At 45.3% G+C, this 15,625-nt stretch overlaps 1 protein-coding gene across 2 annotated transcripts in view; it reads right to left on the bottom strand.

Moving 5' to 3' along the window:
* Window positions 1–834: 834 nt before the first annotated feature.
* Window positions 835–15,625, bottom strand: part of ubr7 (ubiquitin protein ligase E3 component n-recognin 7) — a 35,401-nt gene continuing 20,610 nt past the window's right edge. For both annotated transcript variants that reach the window (XM_063002352.1, XM_063002351.1), the window contains 3 exons: window positions 6,575–6,746; window positions 5,462–5,523; window positions 835–3,481 (listed from right to left, as the gene is read on the bottom strand). In XM_063002352.1, coding sequence (XP_062858422.1) covers window positions 3,389–3,481; window positions 5,462–5,523; window positions 6,575–6,746 — 327 coding nt within the window. In that variant the 3' untranslated portion in view covers window positions 835–3,388. The remainder of the gene's footprint in view (window positions 3,482–5,461; window positions 5,524–6,574; window positions 6,747–15,625) is intronic.

The raw sequence follows: 15,625 nt of genomic DNA, 5'->3' as shown, positions 1-15,625 counted from the left end.
TGGATCAGACACAGCAGCGCTGATGGAGTTTTTAAATACCGTGTCCACTCACTGTCCACTCTATTAGACACTCCTACCTAGTCGGTCCACCTTGTAGATGTAAAGTCAGAGACGATCGCTCATCTATTGCTGCTGTTTGAGTCGGTCATCTTCTAGACCTTCATCAGTGGTCACAGGACGCTGCCCACGGGGCCGCTGTTGGCTGGATATTTTTGGTTGGTGGACTATTCTCAGTCCAGCAGGGACAGTGAGGTGTTTAAAATTCCACTCATACCAGCAAAACACACACTAACACGCCACCACCATGTCAGTGTCACTGCAGTGCTGACTGCAGTACTGTCTTCAATTTCGGTTTTAAAAAAATCGTATCGTAAACCCAGTATCGTGAATCACATCGTGGGTAGAGTGTATTAATACATCCCTAGTAACTAGTTATTATATCTAAAAAAAGAATCATCATATAAACTATTATCAACATAAACAATTTAAACAGATGAATAAAAATCAGGCTGTGTTTTTCAGTTACCCTCTCCTACCAGAAATAACTTTTTTTTTGACATTTACTAAGATTGTTCTGGATGTGCGTTTACGAGAAGCTTCCACCCGCACTGATCTGTGTGATCTGTGCAGAGTTTACTGTGCTGTGTGTTTCAGATTCACTCTCATCCCACCGGCGGTTTTACTAAAGCCGCTGCCTCGAGCCCCGAGTGATGCTGACAGCTCTGCTCACTCGGTCCTTCAGCTTCATTCCAACCTCTCAGCTCACAGAAGCACCAACTTCTAACAAACATCACACATCCAAAACTCTGTCTACAGCAGAACGATGAAGCCCAGTTTGAAAGTATTTCTGTTTATTTCTTAAAGATACATTTACAAAGTAACACAGGAAAAAAAACTACAAAGTAAACAGATAAAAGGATAAAATCATGTCTTAGTCAAAACCTTCGGTACATGGTCGGCATGTAACGTGATCGTTAACATGGAACGAATGCAGGCGGCAAAACCAGCTTAATAAAAGTGTGTACCTTTATAAGTGAGCATAAACGTGTTTCTAATCCATCGATAAGCTGTTGTTTGGTTGGGGTTTCTAAACGTGCTAATGTGCAAACTGCATCAATCAACCTTCAAGAATCAAGACGAGCGCTCGAAGCTCCTACAAGACAAAACCTCTGAGAAAGGTCACTGGTGCTCAGAACCGCTGTGGTACTTCAGTATGTTCTATTATTCTATAGAAATGAGGAAGGATCAGGTCCAGGTTCACAAGGACATTTTATGAGTCAAATTCTTACTGTTTTTTTTCCCATCCTAATCTCCAGTCTTTCTGGATTTTCTCCACTTTATCTCCCAATCTAGTCATTTCCAATTCCTAACTGTGAATCCGCTGCCATTTGCACAACCCCTAGTCGAGGAGAGCCGGATCTGCACAAGCCCGCTCCGACACGTGTCCAATCTGCAGCCGCTTCTGATCACCTGCCAGTTCTTCAGCGTATCGAGATCGCGTATCACAGAGGCAGTGGGAAGAGACCCAGTCCGACCTTCCCTCACTCAAATACAAACCGTTGCGTCGAATACGACCGTGTTTACGTAGATGCCAGGCCAGGTAGGCAACTCTGCTGTGATGCCAACTCGCGAGTTTGAATGTGCACCACCCCAGTTTAGTACTTCTGAATGCTTTTATTGTCATCGTCATTATCGGAGATTACTGAGAAGACTTTAATACTTGGTGAAAACGATGTGAAGAATTATGTGGTGTTATTATTCTAAACTCGCTGCAGTACATTCTAGTGCTAAAGGGAAGAGAGAAGCTGGCCGCGAGCTGAAGGGCCGAGTCTCAAAGGTCGTACTACTCAAAAAGTTTCCTGGTCAGTGTTGGGTTTTTGACCACATATCTGATGCACTTCAGTTCAATTGCGAGTTCAGCTTGGACAAAAACCTCCCTCTCACATGCCATGTTTTAAAAGGTTTAAGATCATCAACACTGTTTTGCTGTGCCGATGCGTCCATCTCTATGAGTGAACACTTTTCTATCATCAGACAGTAGGGATGTAACGATTCACCGCAAGACAGTTAATAACCGATTAAAAAATTCCACGATTCAAATTGATTTCACATGTATAAGAAAATCGATATTCACTTCAAACAGCAGAGGGCGCTGGCGCTATACGCCTCGCCTTGATGACGTCGCTGGCGCTATACGCCTGGTTGCCAAATTCGGGGTTTTTCAGCCAAGTTGGGCTTAATTCAAAATTGTTTTGCATAGTTTGTACCTACCTCAGAAATAAAAGGGCATTCATTATTTAGATAAATAAAAGATAAGTACAAATACGGTATTTTATTTTATTTTATTTAACAGAAATAATAAAAGGAATTTTTTAAAAAAATCAGGAAAGAATCGTATCGTGAATCGCATCGCATCATGGGTAGAGTGTATCGTTACATCCCTATCAGACAGTCTATGTTATCATATCGTCCAGTTCTAGGGAAGAAATGTCAGAATTTAGCCAGAGTGCAGGCATTGATTCGTGAAGGCATGTCCAAAACCAGCACCAAGGAATACAAACACACAGTGGTCTTCCAACGTACGAAACTAAACGATACCTGTGGGCTAAATCTGTTGTAAATTGTGTAAGCACGGTTTATTAAATACACATTGAATCTATCCCCCTCGGCTGCTCCCGTTAGGGGTCGTCAGCGTTATTCATTTGGCCCTTCCAGACACGACCCTCCCTATTTATCCGGGCTTGGGACCGACACTGCTAGCGGCCAGGTACCTATAGGACAATTCAGTGTCTCCAGTTAGCCTGGCTGCATGTTTTTGGACTGTGGGAGGAAACCCACGTGGACACGGGGAGAACATGCAAACTCCACACAGAAAGGACCCATTGAATACATTGAATATTTTTATATAATTGCCGCCCTGTGGCCCTGAAATACTGACACGATTTTGAGCACCAGTGATTCTAACTGGCCTGCTGCAGGCTTTTGTGGGCAGAGGTCATTTTTCCTGATGTGACCAGATGTTTTAAAACATGGTCACACTGACCTAGAAAATCCCCGACTGCCAGACACATGGTTTAACTACAGATTTCACCAAAGAGTTGTTTTCTCATTGACGGATACAAAAACGTCCCGGGAAATGCTCATCCACTAAAACGTCTCTGATCTTTAATCTGCTGAAATTATAATACAAAAAGTAATAAAATAACATGTTAAAAGACTTTGGGAACAGCGAACTAATGAGGCGTATGGATTCAGTTAATCAGCCGGCCGTCGTGGCTTCGTAACGCACGGCTGCGTGTTTATTGAAAGCGAGCACAGTGGGGAGATGCAGGAGATGTCAGACTAAACGTAGCTGACAGGCTTTAGTGCAGGGTGGATTAAAGAGAGCTCAGCTGCAGTAGTACTGACCGGCGTCGGCTCGTCGTCTCTTTCGAGTCTGCTGCTGTTCGAAGAAGTTGCGGATGTCTTCTGGGGTCACGACCTGAAAAAGTCGGGGGGAAAGAAAGAAGTGATGATGTATCCCCACAAAAAGAGTAGCACTGACTTTTCAGACAGCAATCTAATGTAGCGTTGCTATCATTATCGAATTACAGCGTTGTGTCTGCACAGACTATAATATAATAGCATCTAAATAAATACTCAGTTATTCCTAATAAAGCCAAGTGACTACTGGAATTCCTAGGCATTGCAGTGGCTTTAAAGACAACAACTTATTTTTAAATAAGGCAGTGGTAGCCTAGTGGTTAAGGTACTGGACTAGCAATTTGAAGGTTGTTGGTTTAAGTCCAACATTTGCCAAGTTGCCACTGTTGGGTCTTAGAGCAAGGCCCTTAACTCTCAATTAAAATTGTAGATCGCTTTGGATAAAAGCGTCTGCTAAATGCTGCAGATGTAAAAGGTTAAATCTATTTAAAATACGCACGCAAGGATAAATAAATAATAATTTAGACAATACAACCACAAAGTTGAGCATCTATGAGCTACTGCCAAGTCTTAGGTCAGGGGTTAATCTGGCTCAGAAGTTTTGTGATAAACTCTGCCAAAAGAATTCTTGTGAATGAAGAAGGAAGCCTCAAAGATATTTACACCAGCAGCAAACAAAGCCACCCATCACAGAGCTGAGAACCGCTGGCTTAACCCTCCTGTTATGTTTACGGGTCAAACTGACCCGTCTTAATGTTTCAAAATCTAAAAAGATTTTTTTTTGGTATGAAACTTTATTGATTTCACTTATTAAGCCAAGCAGAAGGAGTTAATAATGAGATATAAACAATGATTATTGGGATTTTTTGGATAATTAAACATGCCCTGGGTCAAACTGATGAGAAACAAACATAACAGGAGGGTTAAGATGACATGTTAGCTGATAGTTGATAGCATACCACACAGGCAGACATGACTTTCTGCAGTATGAGCAGTATGAGGGTTTGTGAGTAGTTGTGGTGCAGCGTCCAAGCTTAAAATGAGCGAGTGTATCAGTGTCATTAAACTGTAAATAAAGTTTGTGATTTCTGTATGAATTCACTTGTAGTGTCTAATTTTAGGGATGAAAAGGAAGGGTGGGGGGGGGGGGGGGTGTTCTGTCTTCATTGTTAAAATAACATGTTTCAACGCCGCTTGATCTTTGTCAGGGTCGCAGTGTGTCCGCATCAACACAGACTGGACAGGACATTAATCCGTATCACCCCAGCCCCCTAACCAGACAAAGCCAATCACGTCTGTATGTAGACTCCTGTTTAAAACCCTGGACCCCAGCGGTAGTAGGCAGGTGTCATTTTCCACTTCGCCACCTGAGCACGGATACAGCGATTACCGAGGATTTATAAATAAACTAATCTTAAGTCAATGCATCTAAACTGAAATGATTTTTCCAAATCACACGGCTCCTGTATCGTGGTGTTATATGATATTTTATTCGGTTTCTATTCTACCAAAGTGTAAATTGGAAATAGTTTTGCGTAGGGACGTAACAATGCGCCACAAGACAGTTAAAAATCTGTGCACATGTGCAGCGATTCAAATCGATATTCACTTTGAACAGCAGAGGGCGCTGGCGCTGTTCACCTCGCCTGGTTGACGGCACTTCAGTTGCCAGGTAGGGGATTTTCCAGCCAAATTTATTTATGTAAGGATACTTTCTTTATTTGTATTATTCATTTATTTATTTAATGTGGGATTTGTTTTAAGATTTCACACAATAAGCATAATATGGCATAGCTTGTACCTACCTCAAAAATAAAAGGACATTCATTATTTAGATAAATAAAAGATAAGATTTTTTTTAAAGAGAAATAATAAAAGGAAACTTATTCATAATTTGTCTTCAATTTAATTTGGTTTAAATGAATTACTGGAAAAAATCGTATCGTGAACCCAGTATCGTGAATCATATCGCATTGTGGGTAGAGTGTATCGTTACATCCCTAGTTTTGCGCAATAGTACTTAGGAAAATAAGCTCACCTTCCCCTCTGCTGCAAACCTCTGTAAGTAATCCTTCAACTCTGTCTTCATGTCGTTATACTCTAGAAACAATAAAGAACAGATCTGACCTCAAACACGGCATCAGCACGATCCCACAATTACAGCTGAAAACAAGGAGTGGACCCACTGATCTCTCTTTAATATTGATATATCGTAGCTTATTTATTTATTAGGATTTTAACGTCATGTTTTACACTTTGGTTACATTCATGACAGGAACGGTAGCTACTGGTTACACAAGATTCATCAGTTCAAACAGTCATGGATAATTTTGTATCTCCAATTCACCTCACTTGCACGTCTTGGTACTGTGGGAGGAAACCGGAGCGCCCGCAGGAAACCCACGCAGACACGGGGAGAACATGCAGACTCCACACAGAAAGGACCCGGACCTCCTGACCTGGGGATCGAACCCAGGACCTTCTTGCTACCCACCAAGCCACCCTTAATATGAATATGTGGTAGCTAAGTAGTTAAGATATTGGACTGGGAGTACAGGACTGGTGATCAGCAGGTTGCTGGTTCAAGCCTCATCACCGCCAAGTTGTTACTGTGGAGGCCCTGAGCAACGCTATTAACCCTCGATTCAGTTACATTTGGATTAAAGCCTCCACTAAATGCCCTAAATGTAAATGTAACATACTGTAATGTGCTTTAAGGGTCTTTTGTTGTTCTTAACCCTTTAATGGTCTCACCAGGAAAACAATGGTTAAAAATTTATTTATTTGCATTTATTAGTTTCTTGGGTCTATACCAACAACAAACAATTCATATTTTTACTAGTGCACACAGTATTTATCACATTTAACACATAAGATCACAGGAATGATTCAGCTTTCATGGATGATTGACATAAAGGTAAGAATGGCTGTTTTTTTTTTTAAACCAGTGTCATCTACCAATATTTGAGTTTAAAACACGTCAAGCACGCAGTAGATGCGGCACAAACAAGATAATTTATTTATTACCCAAGTATTTAGACTCAAAGTAACCTCAACCAAATGGTTACGCAGACCAATAAAGGGTTCAGGGCCATGTATGACATTAAGTATCCTAGTAGCTTTATGAAGAGCTAGAGACACCATCTTATACCATGAATGATCTCCAGCTGCTGAACTCGATTCAGGTTGTCCAGAGCCGACATCAACGGGTCGCGACCCTCGGCGCCGTTCGACTGCTCCGAGGTTTTGCCCTTGTTCTCGTAGGCGAGGACAGTGTCGGTCTCATCCAGAAGAAATGACACCCCAGAGTCAGCAAACAGAGTCTGCAAACACAATGTGGATCATGCCTGAGCTTAGAGGCAAAACAAGTATAATACACACGAATTCTCTTGCTTAGATTTAAAAGTTTAAAAGAATTAAAAATAACATGCAGATCACTCTTGCATACTAAACAGTACATGAGTGTAAATTCAGGTGCTTTAAATAACATTAATAAGTGTTTTAAAAAGGTGTAAATAACTACACACTGTGTGCAGTTTTGTCTGGCAGCTCTGAAGTCTTTCCTTTCTGTTCTTTACCACCGTGTGATGAGTTAATTTCCCTAAGGGGATCAATAAAGTCTTTTCTTATCTCTAACAAAGCCGAGTGTTAGATACGGTAATTAATTCCAATACAGCGGCATTTCATTTTCATCAACCGCTTCATTCTGGTCAGGGTTGTGGTGAGTCCTTCACTGGGAAAACACTGGGCACAAGGCAAGAACAGCCTGGACAGAACGGCAACCAATCAGAAGGGCTTCAGCCAACCGCTGAGATTCGAACCAAGATGACCAGACCCTCAGTGGTGAGTTGAGAGAAAAACAGGGGTCACAACCATTGGGTGGGTTACGAGCCAAAAAATGGGTCACAAAGAAACAATAATAACTAGAGATGTGCATTTCCGGAGAAAATGCGAGTGTGATTGCCGTGTGCCGGTCGGGCGGGCGCGTATCCTAATGCTTTATCCAACTCGGGGTGTCATCAGTGGGCTTTACGATTTAGAATTGGAACGGCGTTGATATCTCAAACTTTCAAAAAATGAATGGAAGTGAATGGGACCAAAAACCGGGCGTGGCAGGTGGGTGTGGGTTCGAATCCCCAGGCTGTACCCAAGTCGGGGTTACATCAGTGGGCTTTACGATTTAGAGTTGGAACGGCGTTGATATCTCGAACTTTCAAAAAATGAATGGAAGTGAATGGGACCAAAAACCGGGCGTGGCATGTGGGCGTGGTTTCGAATCCCCATGCTGTACCTGAGTCGGGGTTACATCAGTGGGCTTTACGATTTAGAGTTGGAACGGCGTCGATATCTCAAACTTTCAAAAAATGAATGGAAGTGAATGGGACCAAAAACCGGGCGTGGCAGGTGGGTGTGGGTTCGAATCCCCATGCTGTACCTGAGTCGGGGTTACATCAGGGGGCTTTACAATTTAGAGTTGGAACGGCGTTGATATCTCGAACTTTCAAAAAATGAATGGAAGTGAATGGGACCAAAAACCGGGCGTGGCAGGTGGGTGTGGGTTCGAATCCCCAGGCTGTACCCAAGTCGGGGTTACATCAGTGGGCTTTACGATTTAGAGTTGGAACGGCGTTGATATCTCGAACTTTCAAAAAATGAATGGAAGTGAATGAGACCAAAAACCGGGCGTGGCAGGTGGGCGTGGGTTCGAATCCCCATGCTGTACCCAAGTCGGAGTTACATCAGTGGGCTTTACGATTTAGAGTTGGAACGGCGTTGATATCTCGAACTTTCAAAAAATGAATGGAAGTGAATGGGGACAAAAACCGGGCGTGGCAGGTGGGCGTGGGTTCGAATCCCCATGCTGTACCTGAGTCGGGGTTACATCAGGGGGCTTTACGATATAGAGTTGGAACGGCGTTGATATCTCGAACTTTAAAAAAATGAATGGAAGTGAATGGGAACAAAAACCGGGCGTGGCAGGTGGGCGTGGGTTCGAATCCCCATGCTGTACCTAAGTCGGGGTTACATCAGGGGGCTTTACGATATAGAGTTGGAACGGCGTTGATATCTCGAACTTAAAAAAAATGAATGGAAGTGAATGGGACCAAAAACCGGGCGTGGCAGGTGGGTGTGGGTTCGAATCCCCATGCTGTATCTGAGTCGGGGTTACATCAGGGGGCTTTACAATTTAGAGTTGGAACGGCGTTGATATCTCGAACTTTCAAAAAATGAATGGAAGTGAATGGGAACAAAAACCGGGCGTGGCAGGTGGGCGTGGGTTCGAATCCCCATGCTGTACCTAAGTCGGGGTTACATCAGGGGGCTTTACGATATAGAGTTGGAACGGCGTTGATATCTCGAACTTAAAAAAAATGAATGGAAGTGAATGGGACCAAAAACCGGGCGTGGCAGGTGGGTGTGGGTTCGAATCCCCATGCTGTATCTGAGTCGGGGTTACATCAGGGGGCTTTACAATTTAGAGTTGGAACGGCGTTGATATCTCGAACTTTCAAAAAATGAATGGAAGTGAATGGAGCCGAAAACCGGGCGTGGCAGGTGGGCATGGGTTCGAATCCCCATGCTGTACCTGAGTCGGGGTTACATCAGGGGGCTTTACAATATAGAGTTGGAACGGCGTTAATATCTCAAAATTTTCAAAAAATTAATGGAAGTGAATGAGACCAAAAACCGGGCGTGGCAGGTGGGCATGGGTTCGAATCCCCATGCTGTATCTGAGTCGGGGTTACATCAGTGAGCTTTACGATTTAGAGTTGGAACGGCGTCGATATCTCAAATTTTCAAAAAATGAATGGAAGTGAATGGGGACAAAAACCGGGCGTGGCAGGTGGGTGTGGGTTCGAATCCCCATGCTGTATCTGAGTCGGGGTTACATCAGTGAGCTTTACGATATAGAGTTGGAACGGCGTCGATATCTCGAACTTTCAAAAAATTAATGGAAGTGAATGGGGACAAAAACCGGGCGTGGCGGGTGGGCGTGGGTTCGAATCCCCATGCTGTATCTGAGTCGGGGTTACATCAGTGAGCTTTATGATATAGAGTTGGAACGGCGTCGATATCTCGAACTTTCAAAAAATGAATGGAAGTGAATGGGGACAAAAAACGGGCGTGGCAGGTGGGCGTGGGTTCGAATCCCCATGCTGTATGTTAGTGGGGTTACATCAGTGAGCTTTACGATATAGAGTTGGAACGGCGTCGATATCTCGAACTTTCAAAAAATGAATGGAAGTGAATGGGGACAAAAACCGGGCGTGGCAGGTGGGCGTGGGTTCGAATCCCCAAGCTGTATGTTAGTGGGGTTACATCAGTGAGCTTTACGATATAGAGTTGGAACGGCGTCGATATCTCGAACTTTCAAAAAATGAATGGAAGTGAATGGGGACAAAAAACGGGCGTGGCAGGTGGGCGTGGGTTCGAATCCCCATGCTGTACCTGAGTCGGGGTTACATCAGGGGGCTTTACGATATAGAGTTGGAACGGCGTTGATATCTCGAACTTTAAAAAAATGAATGGAAGTGAATGGGACCAAAAACCGGGCGTGGCAGGTGGGTGTGGGTTCGAATCCCCATGCTGTATCTGAGTCGGGGTTACATCAGGGGGCTTTACAATTTAGAGTTGGAACGGCGTTGATATCTCAAACTTTCAAAAAATGAATGGAAGTGAATGGGACCAAAAACCGGGCGTGGCAGGTGGGTGTGGGTTCGAATCCCCATGCTCAGTGGGAAGTGAGCGTATCTAAATGCTGTATGTGAGTGGGGTTACATCAGTGGGAAGTGAGCATATCTAAATGCTGTATAGAAGAGGTACAGTGTGTGTTTGGGGGATGGGGGGTAAATACTTTATCTTTAAATCCTAGCTCTCGATTTGAGTCGAGGGCGGGTATAGGAAAATCCCATTCTAAAAAATGAATGGAAGTCAATGGGACCAAAAAACGCTACAAAAGCGGGCGTGGCTGGCGAACGGGCGGGCGGATCGAAAACCTGTATACAAGCAGTTGATTCCCGTATGGGCCGGACGATTTGGCGCTGGAACGGGGTCGATATCTCGAAAACTGCGGACGAAGATAGGGAGACAAAAAACGGGTGGAATAATAATAATAACTAGAGAGTGCATTTCCGGAGAAAATGCGAGTGTGATTGCCGTGTGCCGGTCGGGTGGGAGTGGGTATCCCAATGCTTTATCCAACTCGGGGTGTCATCAGTGGGCTTTACGATTTAAAGTTGGAACGGCGTTGATATCTCAAACTTTCAAAAAATGAATGGAAGTAAATTAGGACAAAAACCGGGCGTGGCAGGTGGGTGTGGGTTCGAATCCCCATGCTGTACCCAAGTCGGGGTTACATCAGTGGGCTTTACGATTAAGAGTTGGAACGGCGTTGATATCTCGAACTTTCAAAAAATGAATGGAAGTGAATGGAACAGAAAAACCGGGCGTGGCAGGTGGGCGTGGGTTCGAATCCCCATGCTGTATCTTAGTCGGGGTTACATCAGGGGGCTTTACGATTTAGAGTTGGAAAGGTGTCGATATCTCAAACTTTAAAAAAATGAATGGAAGTGAATATGGATAAAAAACGGGCGTGGCAGGTGGGTGTGGGTTCGAATCCCCATGCTGTACCCAAGTCGGGGTTACATCAGTGGGCTTTACGGTTTAGAGTTGGAACGGCGTTGATATCTCGAACTTTAGAAAAATGAATGGAAGTGAATGGGGACAAAAACCGGGCGTGGCAGTTGGGCGTGGGTTCAAATCCCCATGCTGTACCCAAGTAGGGGTTACATCAGTGGGCTTTACGATTTAGAGTTGGAACAGCGTTGATATCTCAAACTTTCAAAAATTGAATGGAAGTGAATGGGGCCGAAAACCGGGCGTGGCAGGTGGGTGTGGGTTCGAATCCCCATGCTGTACCCAAGTCGGGGTTACATCAGTGGGCTTTACGATTAAGAGTTGGAACGGCGTTGATATCTCGAACTTTCAAAAAATGAATGGAAGTGAATGGAACAGAAAAACCGGGCGTGGCAGGTGGGCGTGGGTTCGAATCCCCATGCTGTATCTTAGTCGGGGTTACATCAGGGGGCTTTACGATTTAGAGTTGGAACGGTGTCGATATCTCGAACTTTCAAAAAATGAATGGAAGTGAATAGGGACAAAAACCGGGCGTGGCAGGTGGGCGCGGGTTCGAATCCCCGGGTTGTATCTGAGTCGGGGTTACATCAGTGAGCTTTATGATATAGAGTTGGAACGGCGTTGATATCTCGAACTTTCAAAAAATGAATGGAAGTGAATAGGGCCGAAAACCGGGCGTGGCAGGTGGGTGTGGTTTCGAATCCCCATGCTGTACCCAAGTAGGGGTTACATCAGTGGGCTTTACGATTTAGAGTTGGAACGGCGTTGATATCTCAAACTTTCAAAAATTGAATGGAAGTGAATGGGGCTGAAAACCGGGCGTGGCAGGTGGGTGTGGGTTCGAATCCCCATGCTGTACCCAAGTCGGGGTTACATCAGTGGGCTTTACGATTAAGAGTTGGAACGGCGTTGATATCTCGAACTTTCAAAAAATGAATGGAAGTGAATGGAACAGAAAAACAGGGCGTGGCAGGTGGGCGTGGGTTCGAATCCCCATGCTGTATCTGAGTCGGGGTTACATCAGTGAGCTTTACGATATAGAGTTGGAACGGTGTCGATATCTCGAACTTTCAAAAAATGAATGGAAGTGAATTGGGACAAAAACCGGGCGTGGCAGGTGGGCGTGGGTTCGAATCCCCATGCTGTATCTGAGTCTGGGTTACATCAGTGAGCTTTACGATATAGAGTTGGAACGGCGTTGATATCTCGAACTTTCAAAAAATGAATGGAAGTGAATGGGGCCGAAAACCGGGCGTGGCAGGTGGGCGTGGGTTCGAATCCCCATGCTGTACCCAAGTCGGGGTTACATCAGTGAGCTTCACGATATAGAGTTGGAACGGCGTTGATATCTCGAACTTTCAAAAAATGAATGGAAGTGAATGGGGCCGAAAACCGGGCGTGGCAGGTGGGCGTGGGTTCGAATCCCCATGCTGTACCCATGTCGGGGTTACATCAGTGAGCTTTACGATTTAGAGTTGGAACGGCGTCGATATCTCGAACTTTCAAAAAATGAATGGAAGTGAATGGGGCCGAAAACCGGGCGTGGCAGGTGGGCGTGGGTTCGAATCCCCATGCTGTACCCAAGTCGGGGTTACATCAGTGAGCTTTATGATTTAGAGTTGGAACGGCGTCGATATCTCGAACTTTCAAAAAATGAATGGAAGTGAATGGAGCAGAAAAACCGGGCGTGGCAGGTGGGCGTGGGTTCGAATCCCCATGCTGTATCTTAGTCGGGGTTACATCAGTGAGCTTTACGATATAGAGTTGGAACAGCGTTGATATCTCGAACTTTCAAAAAATGAATGGAAGTGAATGGGGCTGAAAACCGGGCGTGGCAGGTGGGCGTGGGTTCGAATCCCCATGCTGTACCCAAGTCGGGATTACATCAGTGGGCTTTACGATTTAGAGTTGGAACGGCGTCGATATCTCGAACTTTCAAAAAATGAATGGAAGTGAATGGGGCTGAAAACTGGGCGTGGCAGGTGGGTGTGGGTTCGAATCCCCAAGCTGTATCTGAGTCGGGGTTACATCAGTGAGCTTTACGATTTAGAGTTGGAACGGCGTTGATATCTCAAACTTTCAAAAATTGAATGGAAGTGAATGGGGACAAAAACCGGGCGTGGCAGGTGGGTGTGGGTTCGAATCCCCATGCTGTATCTGAGTCGGGGTTACATCAGTGAGCTTTACGATATAGAGTTGGAACGGCGTTGATATCTCGAACTTTCAAAAAATGAATGGAAGTGAATGGGGCCGAAAACCGGGCGTGGCAGGTGGGCGTGGGTTCGAATCCCCATGCTGTACCCAAGTCGGGGTTACATCAGTGAGCTTCACGATATAGAGTTGGAACGGCGTTGATATCTCGAACTTTCAAAAAATGAATGGAAGTGAATGGGGCCGAAAACCGGGCGTGGCAGGTGGGCGTGGGTTCGAATCCCCATGCTGTACCCATGTCGGGGTTACATCAGTGAGCTTTACGATTTAGAGTTGGAACGGCGTCGATATCTCGAACTTTCAAAAAATGAATGGAAGTGAATGGGGCCGAAAACCGGGCGTGGCAGGTGGGCGTGGGTTCGAATCCCCATGCTGTACCCAAGTCGGGGTTACATCAGTGAGCTTTATGATTTAGAGTTGGAACGGCGTCGATATCTCGAACTTTCAAAAAATGAATGGAAGTGAATGGAGCAGAAAAACCGGGCGTGGCAGGTGGGCGTGGGTTCGAATCCCCATGCTGTATCTTAGTCGGGGTTACATCAGTGAGCTTTACGATATAGAGTTGGAACAGCGTTGATATCTCGAACTTTCAAAAAATGAATGGAAGTGAATGGGGCTGAAAACCGGGCGTGGCAGGTGGGCGTGGGTTCGAATCCCCATGCTGTACCCAAGTCGGGATTACATCAGTGGGCTTTACGATTTAGAGTTGGAACGGCGTCGATATCTCGAACTTTCAAAAAATGAATGGAAGTGAATGGGGCTGAAAACTGGGCGTGGCAGGTGGGTGTGGGTTCGAATCCCCAAGCTGTATCTGAGTCGGGGTTACATCAGTGAGCTTTACGATTTAGAGTTGGAACGGCGTTGATATCTCAAACTTTCAAAAATTGAATGGAAGTGAATGGGGACAAAAACCGGGCGTGGCAGGTGGGTGTGGGTTCGAATCCCCATGCTGTATCTGAGTCGGGGTTACATCAGGGGGCTTTACGATTTAGAGTTGGAACGGCGTCGATATCTCGAACTTTAGAAAAATGAATAGAAGTGAATGGGGACAAAAACCGGGCGTGGCAGGTGGGTGTGGGTTCAAATCCCCATGCTGTATCTGAGTCGGGGTTACATCAGTGGGCTTTACGATTTAGAGTTGGAACGGCGTCGATATCTCGAACTTTAGAAAAATGAATAGAAGTGAATGGGGACAAAAACCGGGCGTGGCAGGTGGGCGTGGGTTCAAATCCCCATGCTGTATCTGAGTCGGGGTTACATCAGTGGGCTTTACGATTTAGAGTTGGAACGGCGTCGATATCTCGAACTTTAGAAAAATGAATGGAAGTGAATGGGGCTGAAAACCGGGCGTGGCAGGTGGGTGTGGGTTCGAATCCCCATGCTGTATCTGAGTCGGGGTTACATCAGGGGGCTTTACGATTTAGAGTTGGAACGGCGTCGATATCTCAAACTTTCAAAAAATGAATGGAAGTGAATGGAGCTGAAAAACCGGGCGTGGCAGGTGGGTGTGGGTTCGAATCCCCATGCTGTATCTGAGTCGGGGTTACATCAGTGAGCTTTACGATTTAGAGTTGGAACGGCGTCGATATCTCGAACTTTAGAAAAATGAATAGAAGTGAATGGGGACAAAAACCGGGCGTGGCAGGTGGGTGTGGGTTCGAATCCCCATGCTGTATCTGAGTCGGGGTTACATCAGTGGGCTTTACGATTTAGAGTTGGAACGGCGTCGATATCTCGAACTTTAGAAAAATGAATGGAAGTGAATGGGGCTGAAAACCGGGCGTGGCAGGTGGGTGTGGGTTCGAATCCCCATGCTGTATCTGAGTCGGGGTTACATCAGTGGGCTTTATGATTTAGAGTTGGAACGGCGTCGATATCTCAAACTTTCAAAAAATGAATGGAAGTGAATGGAGCTGAAAAACCGGGCGTGGCAGGTGGGTGTGGTTTCGAATCCCTATGCTCAGTGGGAAGTGAATGTATCTAAATGCTGTATGTGAGTGGGGTTACATCAGTGGGAAGTGAGCGTATCTAAATGCTGTATGTGAGTGGGGTTACATCAGTGGGAAGTGAGCGTATCTAAATGCTGTATAGAAGAGGTACAGTGTGTGTTTGGTGGATGGGGGGGTAAATACTTTATCTTTAAATCCTAGCTCTCGATTTGAGTCGAGGGCGGGTATAGGAAAATCCCATTCTAAAAAAATGAATGGAAGTCAATGGGACCAAAAAACGCTACAAAAGCGGGCGTGGCCGGCGAACGGGCGGGCGGATCGAAAACGTGTATACAAGCGCTCGATTCCCGTATGGGCCGGACGATTTGGCGCTGGAACGGGGTCGATATCTCGAAAACTGCGGA

The sequence above is a fragment of the Trichomycterus rosablanca genome, chromosome 9 (assembly GCF_030014385.1).
Source record: "Trichomycterus rosablanca isolate fTriRos1 chromosome 9, fTriRos1.hap1, whole genome shotgun sequence".
NCBI classification, from domain to species: Eukaryota; Metazoa; Chordata; class Actinopteri; order Siluriformes; family Trichomycteridae; genus Trichomycterus; species Trichomycterus rosablanca.
The sequence above is the reverse complement of the archived record's forward strand: the minus strand, read 5'-3'. Positions and strand labels throughout refer to the sequence as shown.